This window comes from Silurus aristotelis (genome assembly GCF_946808225.1).
Source record: "Silurus aristotelis genome assembly, chromosome: 11".
Taxonomy (NCBI): Eukaryota; Metazoa; Chordata; class Actinopteri; order Siluriformes; family Siluridae; genus Silurus; species Silurus aristotelis.
In genome coordinates, this window is record NC_139584.1 from 3,937,186 (window position 1) to 3,963,456 (window position 26,271).

At 41.5% G+C, this 26,271-nt stretch overlaps 2 protein-coding genes across 6 annotated transcripts in view; one reads left to right on the top strand and one right to left on the bottom strand.

Moving 5' to 3' along the window:
- Positions 1-14,557, top strand: part of mllt1a (MLLT1 super elongation complex subunit a) — a 27,536-nt gene extending 12,979 nt beyond the window's left edge. The window contains exons 8-14 of the mRNA XM_083554939.1: positions 947-1,624; positions 2,122-2,212; positions 2,745-2,856; positions 3,096-3,204; positions 3,760-3,828; positions 5,433-5,504; positions 6,277-14,557. Of these exons, the coding sequence (XP_083411065.1) occupies positions 947-1,624; positions 2,122-2,212; positions 2,745-2,856; positions 3,096-3,204; positions 3,760-3,828; positions 5,433-5,504; positions 6,277-6,405 (1,260 nt within the window). The 3' untranslated portion in view covers positions 6,406-14,557. The remainder of the gene's footprint in view (positions 1-946; positions 1,625-2,121; positions 2,213-2,744; positions 2,857-3,095; positions 3,205-3,759; positions 3,829-5,432; positions 5,505-6,276) is intronic.
- acsbg2 (acyl-CoA synthetase bubblegum family member 2) overlaps positions 14,237-26,271 on the bottom strand; it is a 29,756-nt gene continuing 17,721 nt past the window's right edge. For 3 of the 5 annotated variants that reach the window (XM_083554912.1, XM_083554909.1, XM_083554911.1), the window contains exons 5-15: positions 25,941-26,029; positions 25,430-25,550; positions 24,063-24,143; positions 23,448-23,597; positions 23,093-23,263; positions 22,685-22,866; positions 22,263-22,505; positions 21,120-21,337; positions 20,760-20,899; positions 17,903-18,149; positions 14,237-16,960 (exon numbers count right to left, since the gene is read on the bottom strand). In XM_083554912.1, the coding sequence (XP_083411038.1) occupies positions 16,842-16,960; positions 17,903-18,149; positions 20,760-20,899; positions 21,120-21,337; positions 22,263-22,505; positions 22,685-22,866; positions 23,093-23,263; positions 23,448-23,597; positions 24,063-24,143; positions 25,430-25,550; positions 25,941-26,029 (1,761 nt within the window). In that variant the 3' untranslated portion in view covers positions 14,237-16,841. The remainder of the gene's footprint in view (positions 16,961-17,902; positions 18,150-20,759; positions 20,900-21,119; positions 21,338-22,262; positions 22,506-22,684; positions 22,867-23,092; positions 23,264-23,447; positions 23,598-24,062; positions 24,144-25,429; positions 25,551-25,940; positions 26,030-26,271) is intronic. The other 2 variants (XR_014535818.1, XM_083554910.1) reach the window with 2 other exon arrangements.

The following is a 26,271-nucleotide window of genomic DNA, read 5'->3' on the forward strand; positions in this document are numbered from 1 at the left end:
ATTGGTCGGAGAGTAATGGGATATAATTCAAATCGCAGAGTTATATTTTATAGTATGTCATTTTATAGTATAATACAGTCAGGGGGAAGAAATGCAAAACATTTTTAACACCAATGTGAACATCAACACATTTTAAATAATAAGACTGCTTGGTTAAGTAATATATAAAAATTATAGTATTTATTATTGTAAAAAAAAATTCATATATAAGCAAACTAATTCAAAATCTTTATTATTTTGATTAAATTCAGTAATCAATTGACTTGGCACAAATTAAAGATTTAAATGGAATTAAATAAGTGGAAATAGTTTACATTTGTTAGACATTTGGGTAATGTGTGTGTGTGTGTGTGTTAGTGTTAGCATTCAATATTTAATTTTGTTGTTGTAAACAAATGTCTTCATTCCTTCCACCCTTCACTCCCTGATGTTCAGAATTTTCAGGATTTTCTCCTTTTAAGAGAAATAAGCCACTACAAATGGTATTTCCAGTACGGAGTGTGTGTAGCCACAGTGACACTGCGCTAACTCTTATTTATTTATTTATACAATGTTGTGTATGTTTACAGATTTAAATAATAAAAACAGCGACACTACGCTCAACGTGCGAGGCGAATACTAAACAAACTAGCGGTCCGTCACTTGATGCGTTCCCGAGGGAACTGAGATTTTATCTCTGTTCCGCAAATAAAAAGATTTGCATTTGGTACACGTGCTCACCAAACGTTTTGGTGCGAATACGTATACCGTCGCATCCCTAACGATTAGATTTCACAATGAAATAAAAGCAGTTCAATTGCAACATGTTTTCTCTCTCTCTCTCTCTCTCTCTCTCTCTCTCTCTCTCTCTCTCTCTCTCTCTCTCTCTCTCTCGCGCTCTCTCTCTCTCTCTCTCTCTCGCGCTCTCTCTCTCTCTCTATCGCGCTCTCTCTCTCTCTCTCTCCAGGAGCTCACGAAAGAAAACAGTGGCATTTCTAAAGTCCTCAAACCTCACAAAGTGGGCAAGGAGCACCGCGAGCGTCCCCGCAAAGACTCTGAGAGCAAGAGCTCGTCGAAGGGCGATGCCGAGCGAGACGGTGGCGCCAGCAAAGGCAACCGTGAGCCTTCGTCATTCTCCTCGACGTCGTCCTCGTCGAAGAAGCCTGAGATCAAAGTCAAAGAAGAGAGCAAAGCTCCGCCCAAAGCTGCTTTCAAAGAGCCCAAGCTGACGCTCAAGGAGCCCAAGATGGAAGGAACGAGTCCTAAAGGTGGAGGTCCGGGTGGTGGAGGAGGAGGAGGGGGTGTAACGGCAGCAGCAGGAGGAGGGGGAGGCAGCGTGACGGAGATTAAGTCGGGGAGCAAACGTCCGTCCAACGCCGACTCGCCCAAGTCCAGCATTAAGAAACCCAAAAAGGGTGGTGGAGAAAGCCAGAAAAGTTCAGGAGGCGGGGTTTTTCCAGGCACCTCCCCTCGCGTCTCATCCTCCTCCATTGCTCCGGCTTTGGGGTTCGGAGACAAGAAGAGCTCGAAGCAAAGAGGGTGCTGTATCAAAGGCAAGCCCGAGACCCCGGAGGTCAAAGAGCAGAAGAAGCCGCCTGAGTCAGACGAGTCGAACTCTGACGACGAGCTCTCGTCCAAGTCTGAGGTCAGAGCGAGATCAGCGCTGCAGATGGTGAAGACTGAGTGTTAGACACGCACTCTGATTTATAATCCACATCCACATCCTACTACTGTTTACATTCAGAGAATGGCCTTCATTCTACATATACACCTGAGTCTGTCATTAATCTCTCTCTCTCTCTCTCTCTCTCTCTCTCTCTCTCTCTCTCTCTCTTTTTCATCCCTCTCTTCATCCCCTTTCTCTCTCTCTTTCTCTTCATCTCCCTTTCTCTCTTCATTCCCCTTTCTCTCTCTCTCTCATCCCCTTTCTCTTCCTCTTCATCCCCTCTTTTCTCTCTATTTCTCTCTCTCTCTCATCTCTTTCTCTTCATCTCCCTCGCTCTCTTTTCATCCCCCTTTCGCGCTCTCTCAATCTGTCTTTCTCCATCCCCTCTTCTCTCTCTCGCAATCTCTCCATTCCTTCTTTTCTCTTTCCATCCCCTCTCTGTCTACTCTCTCTCCCTCTCTCTCTCGTTCCTACAGCCGTCAGCTCCCTCCAGTCCGTCGAATTCCAGTTCCAGCTCGGAGTCGAGCTCTGACTCAGACTTTGAGCCGCAGCAGAAACAAGGCCAAGGTGAGAAACTCAGTGTAGCAGTCAGCAACTTACACACACACACACACACACACACACACACTTTTTTTTTCTTCTCTTTCTCGCAGCCACACACACTTCTTTTTTTTCTCTCTTCTCTCACACCCACATACATGTGCTCACACACACACTCTCTCTCTCTCTCTCCATCACTCTTTTTCTCTGTCTTCGTCATTCAATTCAATTGTTTTCTATTCGCAGGACTGTTTGCATACAGTTTAGTATATACATATATGAAGTATGAATACTAAATAAATTGTACACAGTTCCTATTACTCTCACACACTCTCTCACACACACACACACACACACACACACACACACACACACACACACACACACTCAGTCAACTTCATACCTCAGCTCCCTCCATAAGACTTTAGCATGAGTATGATTTCATTATTGGTTATCAGCTCTGATTTTATTTAATGAAGTTGAATCAGTTGTTGCTTTATGGATGATGATGATTATGATGTTGGTGGTGGTGATGATGTTGATGGTGGTGGTCACTCAGGGCCCCTGCGCTCCATGGTGGAGGACATGCAGTCCGAGGAGTCTGATGAAGACGACAGCAGCTCAGACGACGAGACGCCGGTGAAGAACAACCTCCCAAACCGTGACTCCAGGTCTTTCTTCAATTCCCTCCATTTATTTATTTATTTTTTATTCTTATTCTTCCTCTCTCTCTCTCTCTGTCGTTCTGTCACTGTGTTGAGCCTCTATCCAACTCAGTGTACACATTTACACCAGTTTACTCCGCATGTTGCAATCTGTAGCGTTGGTTACAGAGATTTACGAGCCGAAAGCTCCAGTGCTCCTTTCATACGGTTTGAGCAGCTGACCTCTGACCTCTTTTCATCTTCAGGTTGAGTCTAGACAGCGAGAGCGACAGCAGCGACGGACCTCGCCGCCCCGGCCGTGAGCCGCCGCCCCCTGCGCCCAAACACACCTCCGCCTCCAATAATAATAACAAGGTGAGTAAAAACACCCTTTTTTTTATCCATAATATTTTTGGTTTCCCCTACATTTTCTGCCCTGTCTATCTTGCTCTTCTTTTTCTGCTTCCTGTTCTTCTCGTCTTTCTCTCCCTCTCTTTACCTCCCTCTTCTTTGTCTGATTCTCTCCTTCTGTCTCTTACTCCTTTCTGTACGTTCTTTAATCGTCTCTCACCTGCTTCTCCTTGTGTTTGCTTTTCTACTTCATGTTCCTGGACCCCATTATCGCTCCTGTTCTCTTTTTCGTTTTTTTTCCTTTTATATTTCTGTTCTTATCTTTATTGCAACGAGTGTTTAATGATTATCAACAAACCCGGAATCAGAGCTCGACTGAAGAACAGGGATTCTGAAAAGTGTGTGAACGACCTCCTTACACACACAATACTATTTATACCATAACAAATTTGTGTGTGTGTGTGTGTGTGTGTGTGTGTGTGTGTGTGTGTGTGTGTGTGTGTGTGTGTGTGTGTGTGTGTGTGTGTGTGTGTGTGTGTGTGTGTGTGTGTGTGTGTGTGTGTGTGTGTGTTCGTTCAGGTGACGGGGAGGAAAAGTCCTGAGCCGTGTCTGAGGCAGGAGAAGGTTTTGAAGAAGGGCTACGACAAGGTAGGAAGGGTAAATCCACATTTTTCATTCAGCACTTTACACTTTGCATCAAATGTTAAAACACACGGGTTTCCTCTACATTGCAGCCGGTTTTACACACTGTTTATCACAGACTCTTTTACATCACATGATGAGGCACATTTGCATATTATTCATACACTCTACTGTGATTGGTCGGTGGTCAAAATTAGCATACAGGACAAGATCAACACATGGTTTACTAAGGACTAAAGATCAGTGTCCACACACCTCAGAAAACATGTAGGGTGAACTGAAGAGGAGAGTGTGGACTTGGAAATTTGAAGGATCTGGATAGGTTCTGCATTGAGGTGTGGACTCCGATCTCTGGCCTGGTGCCTCAGCAGTGAGGAAACACAAAGTATCGACTAAAAGGCCAAGTGTGGAACACTATATTGCCAAACGTATTGGGTCACTTGACCTTTCCTGCTGTATGTGGTTTCTGGTATATGTGGCACTCATTTATTTTGGACGTCTTTTAGATGCGCTCTGATAAAATTTTGCATTCACTTGAGCTTGAAAACCCAAACCAGTTCCAGCATGGTGATGCCCCTGCGCACAAAATGAGCTTTTTGAAGATCCGGTTTACATGCTTTTGGAGAGGAAGATCTTAAATGGCCTACTATAGATCTCTGATCTCATCCCTACTCAACATGAGGATCAATCAGAACGCTGACTGCACCCCCAGGCCTCCTCACCTCACCTACATCAGTACCTGACTTTCATTAACACTCTTGTGGATAATAAACACAAATATCCATAAGCACACTCCAAAATCTAGTGGAACATCTCAGAAGATTGGAGGGAATTGGAAGAGCAAACTGGGACTAAATGTGGAATACGAGGATCAAAAATCACATACCGAACTCATGACCAGGTGACCCAATACTTTTGGCAATATAGTGTGTGTATTAAATTGTCTCGTAGTTTTTGAAACTTGGTAAAGATGTTCTTCACTAGTTGGAGATTCCTTTGTGAGCTGCAGTCCAGACGGAATTGCATGGAATGGTAGCCATGTTGGTTTAGGATTCCTTTCACGTCCCATAATAAGTCTCCAAGCTTCCCTGCTCCAAAACCACCACAAAACATCAAGCTTCCACATCCGTGTTTGACTGGTATAATCTCACCCTCAGTACTGATTATATTACTAATTATTAATTTAATTAAAAAAAGATTTGCAGACAGTGAAAGCTAATTAAATTTAAATAAAATATAATAATGGAAATAATTATAATATTATGTTAGACTTTTGCCCGACTGTGGCCAGTGTAGATATATTCTAAAAAAAGATTATAAGGGGGGGGGGGATATTATTTCCTAAAATAACTATTAAAATAAAAATAATAATGGTTTTACATGTAAATGTTAATGGAAATATTTTTTTCAAATATTGTCTAAAAATATGAATTGATTCTACTTATTGTCCTCAATTTACTGATGTTTTAATTCCAATTCACTAAAACAATTATATATATATATACACTTTCATTTTAGTCATTTTTAAATTCTTAATGTGGCATTTATTAATATAGTTTAAAAATCTCTCTCTGTCTCTCTCTCTCTCTCTCTCTCTCTCTCTCTCTCAGGCTTATACAGAGGAGTTAGTGGACCTTCATCGCAGACTAATGGCACTGAGAGAGCGAAATGTCCTACAACAGGTGTGTGTGTGTGTGTGTGTGTGTGTGTGTGTGTGTGTGTGTGTGTGTGTGTGTGTGTGTGTGTGTGTGTGTGTGTGTGTGTGTGTGTGTTCAAGCATTAGTTACACCTCCATGTAACCTTCAACAGATAAAACATTGCTAGGGTGGTGGTGGTGGGGGGGGGGGGGGGGGTGGTGTGTGTTCATAAAGTAAATTATATGGACAAAAGTATTGTGGGACACCTGACAGTTTCAGTCATTATGTTGTTCTTCTGCAAACTGTTACCTCAAAGTTTGAGGCTCACAATTGTGGATGAAATGTTTCCTGTATTTCATCCTGAAAATCAAAACCAGCATGACCATGCCCCTGTGCACAACTCCACCTCTATAGGTTGGAGTGGAAGATCTTCTCCTGCTATAGAGCTCTGACCCTTAACCCTATTGAACACCTTTTTTTTTTTTTTTTTTTTTTCTCGGGTGGATTTTTTCAAGCCATCTGCACCCCAGGCCTCCTCACCTACACCTACACCTGCATCAGTACCTGATTGGCTGAATGAGAACAAACACCACAAAATCTAGTAGAACATCCTCCCAGAAGAGTGGAGGTTATTATAGGAGTAAATGGGGACTAAAAGTGGAATGGAATAACACTTTTTTTTTTTTTTCCATATAGTATTTGAATAGACGACCTGTTGATATAATATAGCGGTTTGGAGGGAATTCCCCCCAATAAGGATTAAAATGTTAAAACTTGTGAACTGATCAGATCTATTTTTTTGTTGCCGTTGTTGCAGATCGTGAACCTGATCGAGGAAACGGGCCACTTTAACGTCACCAACACCACGTTCGACTTCGATTTGTTCTCGCTGGACGAGTCGACAGTGCGCAAACTGCAGAGCTACCTCGAGGCCACGGCCACGTGACAGGAAACGGGGCGGGTCCGAGGGGGGAGGGGCGGAGCTTGCCATCATTCTCCACACCGGGCTTGAGGGTGGGCTCGCATCCGGAAGAGAGAAAATAGCGGCGGCGCGAACGGAGTCCACATCGACGTGCCGTGAAGACGACGAGGCCTCGAAAGCGAGAGGGAGGAGAGAAGGAGAGAGGGAACGACGCGATGAACTCGCACCGCCACTTCCCGTCGAAGCGCCGACGACCCGAGAGCTGCGCGACGAACAGCGTGGCCGTCCTCTCGCTTTTCGGTTTGCTCATGACGCAAACTACTGCCTGGTCAAGTGTGTGTGTGCGTGTGTGTGTGTGTGTGTGTTCTGTCCTTTTCATGCTTCCTTTTCTTCCTCCAGCACTCGAGCGTTCGTCCTGAAAGTAGCTCTCACATCCCGCTCTTTTTTAATATTTTTTTATTTTTGTACAGAAGTATTTTTGATGGAGGGAGACGCGAAACGAGACGTGAGAGATGAGCGAATGTACGTTTTTGTCGCCTAGGGCTAGCGCTTAGTGCCTTTTACCACCAACCAGCCGACTGCCCGCCTCCAGGAGCGGTAGCTGTCGAATGTGTCGCGTGGTCGTCGAAACACACACATGCACACACACGCACACACACCCACACATCCTTATTTCTCCATGCCTGATGCCTGCAAAACTAGTGTTTCCCTCTGACCGCGTCCTCTTCAACCCTGTGAGACGGGAGACGTCTCCCGGGGTTTCGCCAGTGAGTATTAACGACTGTGTTTGCCAAGTAGGCCTTTTAGAGACTCCTTGGATATTGTACATGGACATGTGCAATGTGTGGAAGTATTCGGGGATCTTTTTATTTTTATATATTTAAGTTTTTTTAGTGTTATTGTTTTTTTTTGGTTTTTTTTGTCTTTTTTTTTTTTTTTTGTCTTGTCTTGCATCTTAAGGGGAAAAAGTGAAGCGCAGACACCCAGAGAGGCCAGGACGTCCCATCCCTCGATCATGGAAGCAAGATTTTATTCGACACTCGTAAATCTTGACTGGTATCAAATGTCTAAACTGTAAAGTGCAACGTTGGCAGGTGAATCGGAAATAATCCGAACGGAGGAGGTAACATTATTATCGGCTAGTAGACGACTGGAGGGTTGTTGCTATGGTTATGTTTCGGAGGGCGGTCCTTCTCCGATCACTTTTTTTAGGGGGGGTGTTAAGTTTCTATAAATACTGTAAACTCCTTCAGTGGCTGAAGCAATGCTTGAAAACGTGGTTTAGCGATTCTTGTCGTCATGGTTACATTCCGACACGATTGCACACTTTCTTTCGTTCAACTCGTTGGAATTCGCTCTAGTAAATACATTTGGGCCGAGGCTGTGTTTCAAATCGCACACCATTACATAATGCAATTTTTATATGGCAAAAGTTTGCGGACACCTGGTCATTAGCGTTTTTGTGTGTTTTGACCATCACATTTTACCTTTAGTTCCAAATTGCTCTTATAAGTCCACTAGATGTTCCACTGGATTTTGGAGTGTGCTAGTGGACATTTGTGTTCTTCAGTCATAAGGGTGTTAGTAAAGTCGGGTACTGATGTAGGTGAGAAGGCTTGTGGTGCAGTCAGCATTCACATTCATCCCAGAGGTGTTCAATAGGATTGGAGCTCTATAGCAGAAGATCCTCCACTCCAAACCATATCTTCCTGGAGCTCACTTTGTTCACAGTTTGGGTTTCCAAGTACAAGTGAATGCAGAATTTTATTATACTGCATCCTGTACGCAAGTGTGTGTGCCTTCAGCTTTGTGGGAACAGTTTGGAGAAGAACCACATATGGTAGGAAAGCTCAGGTGTCCCAATACTTTTGTCATTATTGTAAACATACATACACACTACTTTCTCAGGCCATGACCCCCAAGAGAATAAACTGCATGAAACACAATCGATTTGTCACCTGCTATCACGAACCCCCCCAAATTCTGCGCTGCATTACAGGATTGTACGTCACCCATGCGGTTTTTTTTTTCACTGTACACTCGAAGGGAATGTGCAATTTGAGATGCAGCTTCATGCCGATAAAAGGCAAGAAGCGCTTATGTTATGCAGAAGCAGACATGATCTGAGAATCACGAGACACTCCGCCTCTCTGGACTTTTGCAATGAAGTACTAACTCTCATCCCCATTAAGAGCACCGAGAAAATCCTGAGTCGTCGGTTTATTTATTCTTTTTTTGTATTTTTTTTTTTTTTATTGGTCCTCCTCACTGTGGCTCTCGCGTTTGTCTTCTTTGTTCTCCACCGCCGGCGTTCAGCTTTCTGAAGAGGCTCGACAGGCCCTGCGCCTTTTCCTAAACCCTGTGTGTGTGTGTGTGTGTGGGGGGGGGGGGTCATTCAGTCCTCTATTGTGCATGAACTTTTGACTCCCCCAAGTCCGGGTTCATGAACTCTTCACTTTTGACGGGACGCTTTTGAACCATAAAAAGGGGCTGGGTCATGAGAGGGGGTCAGGAGTGGGCGGAGCTCTGGAGTTTGACTGACGTCTCTGTGAGAAGCGGCCCACACCCCCACCCTCGAGACTTAGACCGGAGGCCAGTCAGTGTGTTTTATGTTAAAATATTCGGTTATATATATAAATATATATAATTTTTTTTATTATTTTTATTATTTTTTATTTGTATACCTCTGCACTTTTTTGGCTGTGGTGACTCGAGTACTTAACGATCCGAACTGTGTTTTTAAAGAAAAATTTATACAATATTTACATGCAATATGCTTTTAATTGTTTGTTTGTTTCCTCTTTGTTTTTCTACGACCATTATTTCACGTCGGCATGTTCATGACTGCAGGTTAGGCCCCGAGACTGTTATTTTAATTTTTTTTATTATTATTATTATTATTTTTTTCCGGTTGGAATTTCTTCCTGCGGCGCCTCAGAGTCCACGCCGAGCCTCGAAGAGCAAAACCTTTTCCTCGGAGTGACGAGGCGAACGCCGCCGTCGCACTGTGCACGGACCTGTGTGAAGTACGCTGAAGGAGCATTAAACACTAAATCCTCTCTTCTTCTTTTTTTTTTTTTCTTCTTCACGTTTGTACACGGACTTCACCTCATCACGGGATCCGAACTCACGACCATCTGACGTCTTCACATTTCAATTTTCACGTACATACATGCGTATACCGTAAACGTTCCGGACCTCCGTCTCTCATCGATCATTGTAAACGCTTCCTTTCTTCAACTCTCAGTGCATCATTGGATTTCACTCAGTGTTTTTTTTTCTCCTCGTGCCAGTGAGTTTCTCGTACGTTGATTGGGATTAAAACACGTCCAGACGATTTTTATTTTTTTTCGGCCGCATGGAACAAAGTCGCAGCTTTGTGGGGAATACAGTGCCACCGTGTGGTCATTTAACGCAAGCGAGGACGCGAGAGGACGGACTGTGTTTATCTTTGTAATGTTTTTATCGCATAAAAAAAAAAGAAAGTCACATGATTTAATAAACTCATCGAGTCGTATATACTGGTTCAGTGTTTCCGCTCGTCCTGTTCTCACGCTCCCTGGTGTACGTGCTGGATTTCAAGGTACAATAAATACGTTTTACGAGTGCAAGGTGTTTTACTGACTTGCTTCGATTTGAAGTAGTGAGAAGGAAATGTTTCCCAAAAAAAAAAAAAAAAAAAAAACGGTTCAACATTGCGATTAATGATGCACTGGGCAGCCAAAGGTTTGTGGACACCTGAGTGAAAGATTCTGCTTTTTGAACATTCAGTTCTACATGTTGTCCATATTTACTGTTCTAATGACCTCCACTCTTCTGGGAAGATGTTCCACTAGATTTTGGAGATTTGTCTGAGATTCATTCAGCCACAATGGTGTTAATCTCAGGTGATAATGTAGGTGATGTGAGGAGGTCTGAGAAAGGTGTTCAGTAGGGTTTGGAGCTCTGTAGCAGGAAATCTTCCACGCCAACCCATGTGAAGCTTATCTTCATGGAGCTGGTTTGGGTCTTCTAGTTCAAGTGAAGGGAATATTTCATGCTACCAAATGCATCCAAAGAGACCCTACACAATTTTGCTGTAACAGTTTGGAGAACAGCAGCATGTGGCTGGAAAAGGTGGGTGTCCCAATACTTTGGGGCTCTGAGCGTATGTTGCACTTGTGATGGACATCATTGGTCATGTGGCCTCACAAAGAAAAGTCAAGTTTTCTCTGGATACCTGATGAAAGCTCTACACAGGAAACCAGAAGCAACTGTCACACTCGTGTTTTTAGAGCTTTTTCTCAGAAAGCTTTTTTTTTTTTTTTTTTTTTTTTTTTTATTGCAAAATTCTTTAAACTTCCTTGTTTCGGATTGAAATGATTCCTGTATTGAGCAAAAGATATCAAATCCTACTTAATAATTTTTTTAAGGACGCCTTGTTTCAATTAGATGGCGTATTTGATCATTTTGATATTCTTTTTTTTTTTTATCCACTGCCACTTTTTTTTTTTTATATACAATTAAGTGGATTTGTTTTCTTAAAATATTTAAAAATTAATACTTTATACCAGGATTGATTGGAGATTTCATTAAAAAAAAATTTATCTTTGGAGCAAAAACAATTTCTGTATTTTTTTTTTTTCCAAGGTTTTTTTTTTCTTTTCATATCCTGTTGTAATTTTTTTAATCCCCTTAAAACTCTGTGTCTGTTTTCTCAAAGAAATAATTGGTCTAAAGCAGAATAAAGCCTTTACTAAACATGATCAAGCTTCACATGAAGAACCCAGAACACCTGTGTTAATGAATGTGGGGTTTCTCCAAAAGCTTCGTATCCGAACGTCTGATCACCTGCAGGATCTCGGTGCCTGTGGATTCTAAAGACAATTAAATTTAAAAGCAACACTGGTGATTCATCACTTGCTCACATGAACAACTGAGATGGTGATAATGTTTTAAACCATTTTGATGAATAAAGGATTATATATTTATTTTGAGTATCTTTTGGCTTCTCCCATTAGGGGGCGCCACAGCGAATCATCCATACAACTGTATGTCTTCCCTCACCACATCCATAAACCTCCTCCTTGGTCTTCCTCTTTTTCTCCTTCCTGGTGGCTCCATCCTCAACATTCTCCTACTAATATACCCCATGTCCCTCCTCTGCACATGTCCAAACCATCTCAATCAAACCTCCCTCACCTTGTCTCCAAAACGTCCTACATGCTCTGTCCCTCTAATAAACTAATTTCTAATCCTGTCCATCGTCGTCACTCCCAATGAACATCTCAACATCTTCAGCTCTGCTACCTCCAGCTCCACCTCCTGTCTTTTACTCCTCAGTGCCACTGTCTCTAATCCATACAACATCTCAGGTCTCACCACAGTCCTATAAACTTTCCCTTTCACTCTCACAGATACTCTTCTATCACAAATCACTCCTGTCACTCTTCTTCACCCACTCCACCCTGCCTGCACTCTTTTCTTCACTTCTCTAACACACTCTCCATTACTTTGCACTGTTGACCCCAGATACCTGAACTCCTCCACCTTCTCCACCTCTTCTCCCTGCAACCGCACCACTCCACTGCCCTCCCTCTCATTCACACACATGTACTCTGTCTTACTCCTACTGACTTTCATTCCCCTTCTCTCCAGCGCGTACCTCCACCTCTCCAGGCTCTTCTCAACCTGCTCCCTACTCTCAACAGAAATCACAATATCATCCGCAAACATCATAGTCCATGGAGACTCCTGTCTGACCTTGTCCGTCAACCTGTCCATCACCACTGCAAACAGAAAAGGGTTTAGAGCTGATCCTTGATGTAGTCCAACCTCCACCTTGAACCAGTCTGTCGTTCCTACTGCACTCTTCACTGCCGTCACACTGTCCTCATTCATGTCCTGCACCACCCTCACATACTTCTCTGACACACCAGACCTCCTCATACAATACCACAACTCCTCTCTCTGCACCCTGTCGTACACTTACTCTAAATCCACAAACACACAATGCAGCTCCTTCTGTCCTTCTCTATACTTCTCCATCAACATTCTCAAAGCAAATAATGCGTCTGTGGTGCTCTTCCTCGCCATGAAACCATACTGTTGCTCACAGATGGTCACCTCTTCTCTCAGCATGGCTTCCACTACTCTTTCCCATAACTTCATGGTGTGACTGATCAACTTAATTCCCTTGTAGTTACTGCAGGTCTGCACATCTCTATTATTCTTAAAGATCAGTACAAGCACACTCCTTCTCCATTCCTCAGGGAATTTCTCACCTTCCAAAATCTTGTTAAACAATCTGGTTAAAAACTCCACTGCATCTCTCCTAAACATCTTCATGCTTCTACCGGTATGTTGTCTGGTCCAACTGACTTTCCACTCTTCATCCTCTTAATCGCTGCTCTCGATATATAATTCTATCTACATCCTGCTTCACCATCTCCACACCATTCAACCTTCTTACTCTCTCATTTTCCTCATTCATCAGCAGCTCAAAATATTCACTCCATCTTCTCAACACACTCTCCTCATTAATCAACACATTTCCATCTCCATCCTTTATTGCTCTAAGTATCTCAGTAATTCCAAATTAACTAATGCTTAAAGATCATGACCAAATATATTGTTATGTAAAATGTAAAACCACACGATGGAGATGGGTAGCAACTGTTCCAACATCCGCTTTTTTATCTGATCTGAAGGCCTTTTTGCCCTTTTCACACAGTTAAAGGAATGTCAGAGCACTTTTTTTTTTACTGCTGGAAAACCTGGAACCTGCGATGTCCAGCCTCAAACTGGATGTTCTGCACTCGATCATACTGTGTGTCTTCACTGTAAATGAGTTACACTGTAGCTTCAGACCCTTCAGCATACACACGTTCCCACTGTTGGAGGCGTTTAGGATTCTTTCTCTTTTTTTGTGGATCGAATGCAGCAAATGGAAAAATCACACTTCTGAGGTAAGACATTAGAATTCTTTTTTGAGTCTATATATACTACAACTCAGACAGATTATAAGATGATGAATGGATAGACGGACAAATTATGGGTGGATGGATTGACAAATGGATTGATTCCTTTGGGTTGATAGATGATTCAATGGATGATTGATTAGTGGACAGAAAGATGAAATGGGTGGATGATTAGATGGAAAATTCGCCAAATGGATGAACTTTTGATTTGATTGATGGATGATAGATGATGAGATGGATGGATTGACAGATGGATGAACGTATAGGCGGGTGGATGGATGGCTGATTTGATGGATGATAGACAGCTAGATAAACAGATGATAGATGGATGGTTAGATGATTTAATAGACAATTGGTAAATCGACAGATACACAAACAGGTGATGGGATGTATAGATTGATGGAACGGATGGATGATTTGATGGAGGATTGGTAGATGGACAGATGGAAAGATGAGATAAATAAATGGACAGATAGATGGATAAATGATTTGATGGAAGACGGATCCCAGCTTGAAGTTCACCGTACGCTGTAAGTGTTGATGCTGATTTGACATCACTTGCTGAACTCGGCACAAGTGGGATGTTTCCTTCAGGAATTAGCAGGTAAATTAATGCGTTTTTTTTTTTTCTTTTCTTGGGATTTATGAACCAATTAAAAATCATAAAAGACAAAAATCGGCTAATTATGAGTAGCGTAACAGCTGTCTGTTTCTTGCAGCACAGCTGGCTATTTTAAAAAATAGTTGTTTTTTTGTGTTGAAATTAAGTAGGAGATTTTTTTTTTATTATTATTCACCAGTTGTCAGAATGATTATTAGATTACAGCATCAGTGATCGTGACTCGAGTTCAAATCTCACTCCGTACCTCGAAAGTTTCTTCCCAACAAAAGGACACTTCAGTATGTGGGGAATTTAATTTTGTGTAAATTAGAACCTCACACTTCTTTATATCACATGCCCAATAATCAAATGCACACTCTTCATATGAACCGATGTGAGAGCAGCTGTTCGGTTTCTCACACACACACACACACACACACACACACAAACAAGCATGACGATATTTACAATATTTAACAAGTTCATGGTAAATCTGTTAATCTGCAATAATAACAATAATAATTATAATTATTACACAACACAAAACCGACCCTGCAGGTGAACATTTCATCATTTAACATGGCTGAAAGAAAGTAAAAAAAACAACAAAAGAAAACGCAACAAAACATTCATGGCTTAAACGGTGCGATGGCCTGATTTTTATATCTGCTGCAGGAAATCGACTCCATGAAACCAGAGCAGAGAAAGAAAGAGAGAGAGAGAGAGAGGGGAGGATGAAGAAAGAGCGTAAATACAAGAGGGAGAGGAGGAGAGCGAGTTCGAGAGAGAGTGGAATGATGAATGGGAGAGAGGGATAAAGGGGGAGAGAGAGAGAGAGAGAGAGAGAGAGAGAGAGAGAGAGAGAGAGAGAGAGAGAGAGAGAGAGAGAGAGAGAGAGAGAGGACAGAGGGTGGAAAATGGAGGGATGAAGAACGAGGGTGGAATATAGAGAGAGAGAAGAGGAGATGGAGAGAGGGATGATGAAAAATGGAGAGAGAGAGGATGAAAGATCGAATGATGGAGAGAGGGATGGAGGGAGGGGTAGAGGGAGAGAGAGCAAGAGACAATAAATAGTGCAAAAATATCATCTGACCTGAAAACCCCTGCTCTTTTTACTGGCTTGAATTCAGAGCATCAGAGAAGCAGACTGATTTTCATTCTACACACACACACACACACACACACACTTACACACACACACACACACACACACACACACACACACACACACACTTATCACCAATGAACCTCATCAGCTTCTTCTTAAAAGAAGAATCCATCATAAAGATTTAAACAAAGATGATTCACTTCAGCTTGTTCGCTTGATGGAGTTGAAGTTTCCCAAACGTTTTCTGCACAGAACCTTTAAGGGTTCCGTCAGAACACATGCCTTTAATTCGCTGGAGAGGAAAATTGTTTCAATTTATGTCTCCAGAAATTCATGTTTCAGTAGCTGCGCTTCTTAAAGGATGCAAATGAGTTCCTCAAGGGTTCTTTGGCTAGTTGATGGTCCTGTCCTTCTGACAGGTTTCTACTTGGGACAGTTTTAAAGTGTTCCCAAGGTTCTCCTTTCAGAAAGAGAAGTAGAACCCATACAATTCCTATAGAACCCTACACTAAAGGTTCCTCAGGAGTTCTTTGGATTGTTACTAGTTCTCAAGTCCCAGAGGGATATTTTCCAATAGGGGAACCTGTAAAATTTCTACAGAAACCTGAACCATGTTTTTCCTTCCAGAAAGATTTCTATAGGGTTCTTTATGTAGTCAAAGATTCCAGCTTTGTGACTGGTTTCTACTAGGAACCTTTCTGAAGCTTTTCAAGAAATATTCTAGATATTTTCTGAGTAGAATCTTTACAACTTGTGTAGAACATTACACCAACGGTTCCTCAAGGGTTCTTTGTATTGTTGATACAAGAAACTTCACAAAGAGGCCCTAAAATGTCTCTAGAACCCTACACCAAAAGATTTTTTCATTCATAAACGTTCCTAGAGTTCTCCTTATCTATTGTGTGGTTGCAGCTTTGTCTATTTGGAACCTTTCAGAAGTCCACGCAACCTCTGTAGAATTCTACATTATGCTCCTCGAGGGTTCTTTGGATTGGACACTCTTTGGAAAGACTTTGGTGTAGGGTTGTAGAGAAACGCCACAGGTTTTGAGTATTCGATTGAAGAAGGGAATGTTAGACCCTCAGCATCTCACGTGTGAGAATTCTTTTCCCTTTATTTCTAGACATCTGGAATGTTCTCAGAGAATGATGGTGACTCCATCGATCCACAGAGAGAGCCAGAGACAAACCCGATGCAGAATGCAGATGGTTCGATTTTTTTCACACTGTGGAGCAATGAGAGCAGGACGAGACTGAAATACACTCCAGCTACAAACACACTCGTTTTTTTTTTTCTTCTAGTTTCAGACTTTGGTGAAAACAGAAACTATAAATAATGAATAAATAGATCCATCGTGCGAAGGCGTGCGGCTCGATGAATCGGCACTACATCTACAACAACGTCTCTCTGACGGACTTCATCACACCTCGGAAATAAATAAATAACTGACGCTACGCTCGAGGAGGATTTCACGAAGCTGCTTGGCGCGGGGGTCGCTCGGGGTTCTTTAGCTTGCAAATGTAAACAAACAAGAAGAAAAGCTGAATGGAAAAATTAAAAATACAAATACAAACAGAAGAGAATCAGCAGGAAAACATCACGTGGGGAAAGTTACGCTTCATCTCTCTCTCTCACACACGCACACGCACACGCACACACAAAGTCATTTACATGAACAGCAACACATACAGACAGTAGGCTAAGTGTGTGTGTGCGTGTGTGCGTGTGTGTGTGTGTGTGTGTGTGTGTGTGTGTGTGTGTGTGTGTGTGGGGTCGCCCTTTGGTACGGATCTTATTTAGTAGGCAGAGGGGTCTCTGGGTTGCTCGGAGTCACGGCCTCTTTGTAGAAGTTCTCGATTTGGTCTTTGTACATTTTCTGCACCACCGGCCTCTTCAACTTCATTGTGGGGCCTGAGAGTGAGACAGAGAGAGAGAGAGGGTGAGACAGAGAGAGAGTGAGACAGAGAGACAATGAGTGAGACAGAGATAGAAAGAGTGAGACAAAGAGAGTGAGACGAGAATGTGAGCAAGAGAGACAGAAAATGAGACAGAAAGAAAGACAAAGGGAGTGAGACAGAAAGAGAATGAGACCGTGTGAGAAAAAAAGAAAAATAATAAGAGAGTGAGGAAGTGAAACAGAAAGAGAGTGAGAGAGCGCATGAGTAAAACAGAAAGGGAGAGAGAGAGAGAGAGAGAGAGAGAGAGAGAGAGAGAGAGAGAGAGAACGCAACAGAGAGTAAGGTGGTGTACAAGAGGAAAAAAAAGAGAAAGTGAGACAAAGAGAGTGAGTCAGGGATTAAAATAGAAAGAGAGATAGAGGGAGAGGGAGGTAGAAAAAAACATTTAGCCTCATTATACACTTGCATTCCTCCGCATTTCTATTTCCAACAACAAAAACATCCTGACACTTTTATGCCCGTTTAGATAGAACTTCTAATTATCGATGCAAAGCTGCCACCCAGTGGCCTTCTGCGGTACTGCAAAGAAGGTTGTTCATGTGTTTTAAAACAATTCCTTTAAATGACAAAAAAATAGACAAGAACATAAAGTATGACGATAATATTAAATAAATAATAAAATAAAAAGTGTGCAAATGTGAGTGTGATAAACTGATGTACTATTCGCTCTGAATTCTCACCTCACGTTTTTCAAGTATGCAAATTAAAGGTATCACTGTCAGGAGGAAAGTTCAGCCATTTTCTAATCGGGTATTTATCACAAAACTGTGTGTGTGTGTGTGTGTGTGTGTGTGTGTGTGTGTGTGTGTGTGTGTGTGTGTGTGTGTAAAAGCGCCATTTATCTAACTGCTACTGAAATCAGGCGAGTCTCTTATTGCTCCTGTTTCACACTAACCGAGCTCTCCTCCGGGGATGGAGAAGTCCTGCTGGAGCACGGTGAACTTCTGGATGCGCTGAGCGTTGGACGTGGCGCTCTCGTTCACTCGGTTGATGCCGTCCTGGATGGCGGAGTGGACGTTGCGGTCGCGTCCCCCACAGATCTCAGATACCCGAGTGGACGAGCTGCCCAACTTCCCGCACCATTCCACAGCCTCGGGGGTGAGTTCGTCCTCCGGGACACCTGTCTCACTGTTTAACTGGCACTGAGAGAGAGAGAGAGAGAGAGAGAGAGAGAGAGAGAGAGAGAGAGAGAGAGAGAGAGAGAGAGAGAGAGAGAAAATATACATGATTGTATTAATGACAAATCAGTCAAATAATAAGAAATGGGACATATTTTATGAGAGAGATGTCGAAACTTTATCAATCCTACTGTATTGATGCGTGTGTGTGTGTGTGTGAGAAGTCAAATATAAAGAAAACCTTGTATTCCAGAGAGTTTCACATTGAGAATATTCTTACTGGTAGGGTAAGTGTGTGTGTGTGTGTGTGTGTGTGTTTATACACCGTCCAGGCATAATGTTATTCGCATCGATCAGGCAGAACATTATGACCACCTGCCTAATATTATGTTGGTCCCCTTTTTGCTGCCAAAACACATCTGATCCATAGATCATTAACAGCGTGAACTTCTTCAGCAGTTTGAGCTACAGGAGCTCGTCTGTTGGATCGGACCACACGGACCAGCCTTTGCTCCTCACGTGCATCAATGAGACTCGGCCCCCATGACCCTGTCGCCGGTTCACCACTGTTCCTTTATTGGAGCACTTTTGATAGATACTGACCACTGCAGACCAGGAACATCCCACAAGAGCTGCAGTTTTGGAGATGCTCTGAACCCAGACGTCTAGACGTCACAATTTGTCAAAATCGCTCAAATCCTTACGCTCGCCCATTTTTTCTGCTTCTAACATCCACTTTGAGGACAAACTGTTCACTTGCTGCCTAATAAATAAATCCACCCACTAATAGGTGCCATGATGAAGAGATCATCAGTGTTCTTTACTTCATCGCTCATAATGTTAGAATGTCATAATGTTATGCCTGATCGGTGTGTGTATATATCAGCTGTCAAAAGTAACGTAGTAATAACGTGTTAACACAAAAAGAATTTAACGCCACTAATTTTAATAGACCACGATTAATGCATTTTTTTATTAAAAAATATAAATTAATATGAGTTGAAATTAAAACCTTTAACGCAACACACACACTTTCACGACGTCTTTCCTCATTCAGATATAAAAAATATCTTTTAAAAAATCCACCGGAAAATTATTTTGAAAATCACTAAACCTTTGTTTCACTGATGCGCCACATCTTAAATCAAGAAACAAAATCCGCCATGATGCACAAATCCGGCAGGTAAAAACCGTCCGTGTAGAAACAGCAAAATTTCAGTTCGGTGTCCTGACGATATACGTAAATTAAAACACCGTAATTACTTTAAAACATTTACAAGTATATTTTGTCTTCATGCTTTATGTTGAGTTTGGTTTCACTAATAATAAACATACATTTGCATAAAGCATCAATATTTGTCCATGCGCACGTTGATTAGATTATTAAACACGAAAATATCAACCGAGGGTATATTTATAACAGATAAAAATGTGCAATTAAGTTGATTAACATTTGAATTAACTGACAACCCTAAAATAAATAGCACTATAATATTATTTTATAGATTTTATAGATATTTTGTCTCTCTATCGGCATCTCGTTCTTTTCTTTCCTTCTCCGCTAAAGAAACTTCCAAGGGATGTTTGATTCACACTCGTTATTAATTAGCTGAACTCGTGGAAATGATGCTTTTAAAATCATGATGTATGTATATATAGATAGCGGTTAATACATAATTAAACAGTGTCGTATACAGACATTTTCCCCAGAACCCTCCTGCAAATCAGTCACAAGTCTTCAATACTGCTGTCACGTCTATTTTTTATAAACACCAGACGATTTACTGCTCTTTCGTCTGTCATTTGTTATTTTTATTCTAAATATTCTACACATTTTTGGTTTGAGTAAATCGCTGAACAGGCCACAAACATGGATTTCGGTGGAACTGAACGAGTTATTGGGTTGTGTGAGGAAAGTGCAGTCGCTCCACCAGCAGGGGGAGACAAATCATAAATGTGAGCATGACCCAGTCAAAATCAGGATAACGCTCAGTATAGCAGCTTCTTTTATATTAGTTGCAGGGAATTTAACTGCTACCTAATGACTATAATGACCCTCCATAAACATTGGATTGTTGCCCGGAATTATGGTTCTGTAAAGCACCAAAAAGCACAGAAGCAGATAAGCAGGATTTCCTGCTGTATCAAGCTTTCTGTCGGAGTTTGAAAAACATCCCAAAATGTTCATATCAGCAAGAAACGTAAGAAAGAAAAACACCCAACATCCCGATGAGTAATAGAAGGACTCATCCCGCTGAAATGTGATCAGACTGGCGTTCTATGACTTGAGGAAAAATCATTTCTCACGATTATACAGAACGAAAATGACGCAATTGATTAGCTAATTAAATAGCTGACTTATAGCTTCCTTCTGCACCATTACTATAGCGACATCTATTATTATCTATACCACTGTGATATGAACACAAAAATGCAACTTCTCTTCTGATCACATTAATCACAATTAATATGTTAACACCACTGCTGAATTCTTGAATCTGACTGGTTATGAGGTTTTGATAGATTTTTTACAACAGCAGCCGGTTTATATTAACGCGCTCGCTCCAATACGTTGGAGTTTGCGCCGGAATGATTATTTCCCTATAGCAGCACAACCCTAGGTGATGTACATACCTTGAGGGTGAGCAGCATAGAGAGGAATTTGCGCTTGTCTCCGATTAGCATGGCGTTGCTAATGATGGGCACAGCCTCCTTCACCGCGTCCTCGGTGGGCACCGGGGGAATGTTCTCTCCTCCGGCAGTGATGATCAGTTCTGTCACACACATTTTTTATTTTTTTTTAGAAACCATGCACACAGCAATATATATATATATATATATATATATATATATATATATATATATATATATATATATATATATATATATATATATATATAAATAATAATAATGTCTACTAATCCATTACATTTACTAGGGTTTTAGATTTCTTTCCAAAAAAATCCTTGCCTGGTGTGAGTGTATTTTTTTTACCTTTGATGCGTCCTGTAATGTACAGGAAGTTGTCCTTGTCATGTTTGCCCAGGTCTCCAGAATGCAGCCAGCCGTCTGCATCCAGCGCCTCCTCGGTCTTATCAGGCATGTTCAGGTAGCCCATGAAAACGTGACGGCCCCAGAAACAGATCTCGCCGTTTTCTTCCGAGTCGGGGTTAAAGATCTTCGTCTGGCAACCTGCGATCACTTTTCCACAGCTGGTGAAAGGAAATTTATTTTTTTTTTTAAATCAGGTTAACAGTAGATAACTGCCTCATCACACCACTCGGCGTACTTGTTTCTATAGTAACTGCTGTTGACCTTGTACAGTGGACAAGGTATGGTTTCTCAAATTTTTTGTAATGCTTCATGTTTATGGAGTCTCCACAAAGGAGTCCTCAGACAATGCCAGAGACATATTTAGAAATTAAAATTTTAACCATAGGTTATACTTACATTATACAATATAGGTTGGCTTTCAAATAAAAATTTTCTTCAGTTATTAATAGAGGTCGAGACACTGATATCTGCTTGCGGCAAAATGCGTACCAATGTCATTACGAGAGCGACCTCTAGAGGTGAATCACTGAAGCAATATGGTTTGTTTTTGCAAGTGAGACGGTGCGCTGCACAGAGAGCGCTACATTATATTTATTATTTATCATTTAATAGTTGTTTAATTATATTTATTAATAAATATATTCATATTTATTTCCTTTAATAAATTTGCATGATTTAGTACTTTTTTTTTTTTTGTAATAAAGTTCTGAATAATTTTAGATCGAGTGAGTAATCGGTTATCGGCAAGTACGACCCAAACTAGCTATCGGTAAAATCGGTCGACCTCTAGTTATTAATTTTTTGTTAGATTCACCCCCCAACCACATGCATGAGTAAGTAAATGTTTTGATTTAGCAATAAATATGAAAAAAATGTATCATGATAGTATTAATGCTTTTTTTTAATAGACTCTCTCTTTAAAAGTGATTTAATTTGTCTTTATGGTGCAGAACATATAATAATAATATAATCTAATATTTGGAGGAAAAATGCAACCATTTAATATCCTGATAAAATCTACACATTAATACTGGTAGTCACATACCTATATATTATGTATACACATATATTTACTATATATACCTTGTGAGTCTAAGGGCCTCGGGCATCGACATGCTGTGGGGTCCGCTGCTCTCGCTCATGCCGTACAGCTCAAGCAGAGGGATGTCCAGACTGAAGAAGAACTCCAGCGTTTCCTTAGTAATTGGCGCAGCACCGGTATAGCAGCGGACGCAGCGGTCCAAACCCAGCGCCTTCCTCACTTTCCTGAACACTAAGCGTTTGGCCAGCCGATAGTTCAGCGGCGTGCGGGTCATCGCACCGTTCCTGAAACGGAGGAAGAAACGTTGTTTTTTTTTTACACTGAAATTAAAAAGAAATATCAATAACATACACGTGTCCAGCTGCTGTAGCGTAAGTGAAAACTGGAATTTGTTTCATGGACCCTACACTTAACTATGATGATGACGACGTGTGTGTGTGTGTGTGTGTGTATATATACATACTGCTCCATCTTGCTCAGGTTGGTCTGCAAACCCACATCTTTGGCCCAGGATGCCACTTTACGCCGCACTGTGGACGATTTAGCTCCGACTGCCTTCATCTTCTCATGCATCTTCTCCCAGACCCGGGGGACTCCCAGGAACGCCGTGGGTCGCACCTCACGTAGGGTGTTCACCAACGAACCCTGAGAAGATTTCAGGATTACATTATGCTACCAACACATTAAGGATCATCAAAGATTCACTAAAACTGAAGAGGAAAACATAAAAATTTCAGGTGTTCTGCAGCTGCACTGTGCTGAGATGTGCTTTTTTTTCCAAGGGTGAAATTTATTGTGAGCTTAAAGCATGTACATGATTTTTTTTTTATGTATTGCATAAAAACACACACACACACACACACACCCCTACCTTAAGTGCATCAGGCTGGGCAAAGTACGTGGCTCCTCCAACTCTCATAGTGATCCAGATGTCGACCATCTGGGCAGCGATGTGGCTGAGGGGCAGGTAGCTCACCACCGCCTCCTGGGACGTTTCTGACAGCCGGATGGTAAACGCCGTCGAAAACGCCGTCCACGTCAACTACGACCGAGAGCAAAAGTTTTAGATTGGGTTTTAGCACCCTGCACCGGAACTACTGGTTTATATGCAGCTTGATACAGTAGAGTGCTGATTATAACAGTGTGTGTGTGTAAAAGAGAGAGAGAGAGAGAGAGAGAGAGAGAGAGAGAGAGAGAGAGAGAGAGATAGAGGTGGCTCAGCTCACGTTATCATGGCTCAGCATGACCCCCTTCGGCTGCCCGGTGGTTCCTGATGTGTAGATCAGGGTGCAGCACTGATTTGGTTTCTGGGACGCGATGATGTCATCGAGCGGCGCGTCCGGCTCGTTGCGACCCAGTTCCATAAACTCCTCCCACTTTACCACATGGCAAATAGGAAAAGGGCATTCGTTAGAATACACGTGTACACGTCCGCACGTGTGTGTATATTAGGGACGCGCATTTCCATAACTGGGGCCGCATAGCCAACAATACAATACAATAAAGATACATATGCAGCAGATACCCATGCGCTGCGATACGATTTCCTAGTTTGATGTCAATTCAATGTGGAACAGATGGTTCACAGTTATTTCTTTAGACTTAAGTGCCTTCTGACTTCTAACGCATGGCCCTTTCATGGATTTTAGTAGTGCAAAAAAAAGATAAATGATCAAATAAAACCAGTTGTTCTTTTCCTGTTTTTGTCTCCACGAAGACGCAGCTCTACCTCTGCCATGTTAATCTGTATTTTATGCGACTCTCAGGACACGCCTCATACATTTCATTCAGATGTGAATCAGTGAATCTTTATATCGCTAATAGGCATGAATAATTCGTACCGTGTAAAGATTGGGTTTCTTCTCTTTCAGGGCATCTTTGTACTGGATGATGGCCTTCAGGTGAGGAAGCTTGTCTTGGATCTGAAACAAGAATCACACACACATGGGTAATGATACACCTTGACGTACTACAGAAACACATTGGCACTGCTTGTACACACTGCAGTAGTACGTGAGTAATCAGCAGAATCTCCTCTACCCAAGTACTCAGAATGACTCAAACTGCTTGTTGTGTACGTTTTAATCTCTCTATCATCTCACGCTATCATTCAATCACCTGACACTCTTTCTTCCTTACTCCATCCCTCTCTCTCTGTTCACATGGGACAACATTAAATCTTTTTTTAATCCCAAATTCAGTCTTCAGGCTCCGTTTTTCTTCTTCTTATTATTATTATTATTATAAGAATGATCTCATTAATACAACTAAGGAGTTGAGGATTAAACAGTGAGAGTTTAATGGTAGTGGGATTTGAACCTTCTGAAGAGAAGTCCAACAATTTAACCACTAAGAAAACCCCTTTCCCTTTGTCTGTATTTTTAAAGTAACGGCGGGCAAAACAATGCTTTCATATCGATGTTGCGGAGAATTACATCATGATGCAGATATTGTGAGGTCACAATGCCTTTTTTTATTTATTTAAATAACATAAGATTGAAATGTCAAACACTGCAGAATGGATGTTAAATCTATAGAGTTTACTGATCATTTTTTATACAAAAAAAAATAAAAAAATTAAAAACGTGTGGAATTGAACGGCGGGTGAATCTGCGATTTCACATGACGTTATGGACCGTGTGGCCCTATCAGCTTACAGGATCTACAAACTCGCGCCGGCATGTGACCTATCGAAATGCTCGTTACGCTGAGCACAATCGCGCTACTGTTCCGCACTAACAGCGGAGTGTGTCCGATGCTGAGTTATGCACATTCTAGTTTTATATTTTATTATGCATAAATTTGTTCATAAATGCATGGTATATCGTTTGAAGATTTGATAGAACATTTCATCTATATCGCCCAGCCCTCGCCACAAATCTAATAAAGCTCTTAAATCTAATCTAAAGTCTAATCTAAAACATTAATCTCAGGTTCAATGAATCTGGCACTCTTTATTAATGTGACAGATTAATTAGAATACTGAATGGACCCCAAACAGAGCTGCTTCAGAATGTGGTCTTGATCGGATAAGCATCAGATTAGTCGTTGTGCATGAATCACATTAAAGAGAAAGGTCCGATCCGGTGGCTTTTCCTCTATGCAATTTAAAGGCATCATCATTAAACGTGCGAGCATAGACGGATCCGATTTCAACAATGGATCATGTGTGTGTGTGTGTGTGTGTGTGTGTGTGCGCAGCCTTTACCTGTAGGATCTTCTGCAACTGTTTGTGGTTCTCCACCACCAGGATGTTGGCCTGGCAGTTCTCAGCCACATATTGGCACGCTTCCGGTGAGTTGGTGGTGTAGATGCCCACCGCGAAACCTCTATTCAAAACAAAACACGACTGCGTGAGTAACTCTCTGTTTTTAAAACCTCAAAGATGTAGGCACAAATATTCGGCGGTTAAAAATGGTTGTATTTAGAGATGCTTTTTTACTCAAAATCAAGATCAAGTGAGCCGATTATCTGTTTTTATTGCCGTTTTTACATTTTTTCCAATCTTCGTACAAAAGAAAAAAAATGGGTCAAAATGGTCAAATATTTACATAAACAAACAAATAAACAAACTTGTAAAAATGTGTAAAAAAAATTTAAAATAAAAATCACAAAGGCATTTTTTGACCCATATGAATGATTTTGAAAGAAATTATTATTAATTATTCTTCAAGTTCATTATTACACACACACACACACACACACACACACACACTTACCCAGCCAAAATGGCTGCAATGTCTGCGATGAACCATTCGGCAGAGTTGAAGCCCAGGATGCCGACTCCATGGTAACGCTGCAATCCGAGCTGTAAAAAAAACAACAACACACAAACCACGAATAAGCACACGTGTACACACACACACACAAACATAATTTCAAATATTTACACAGGATTTAAAACATTTATTGTTCATTTTATATATTGATCTTTTTATCACAGCCTGCGTTCAAGAAATGAAATAAAAAAAAATAAAAATCGATGCAGACTGCAGCTTTCTCCCCGTCCCCGAAACGCATGCAGCTAAAACAGCTAAGCGAAAACAAACG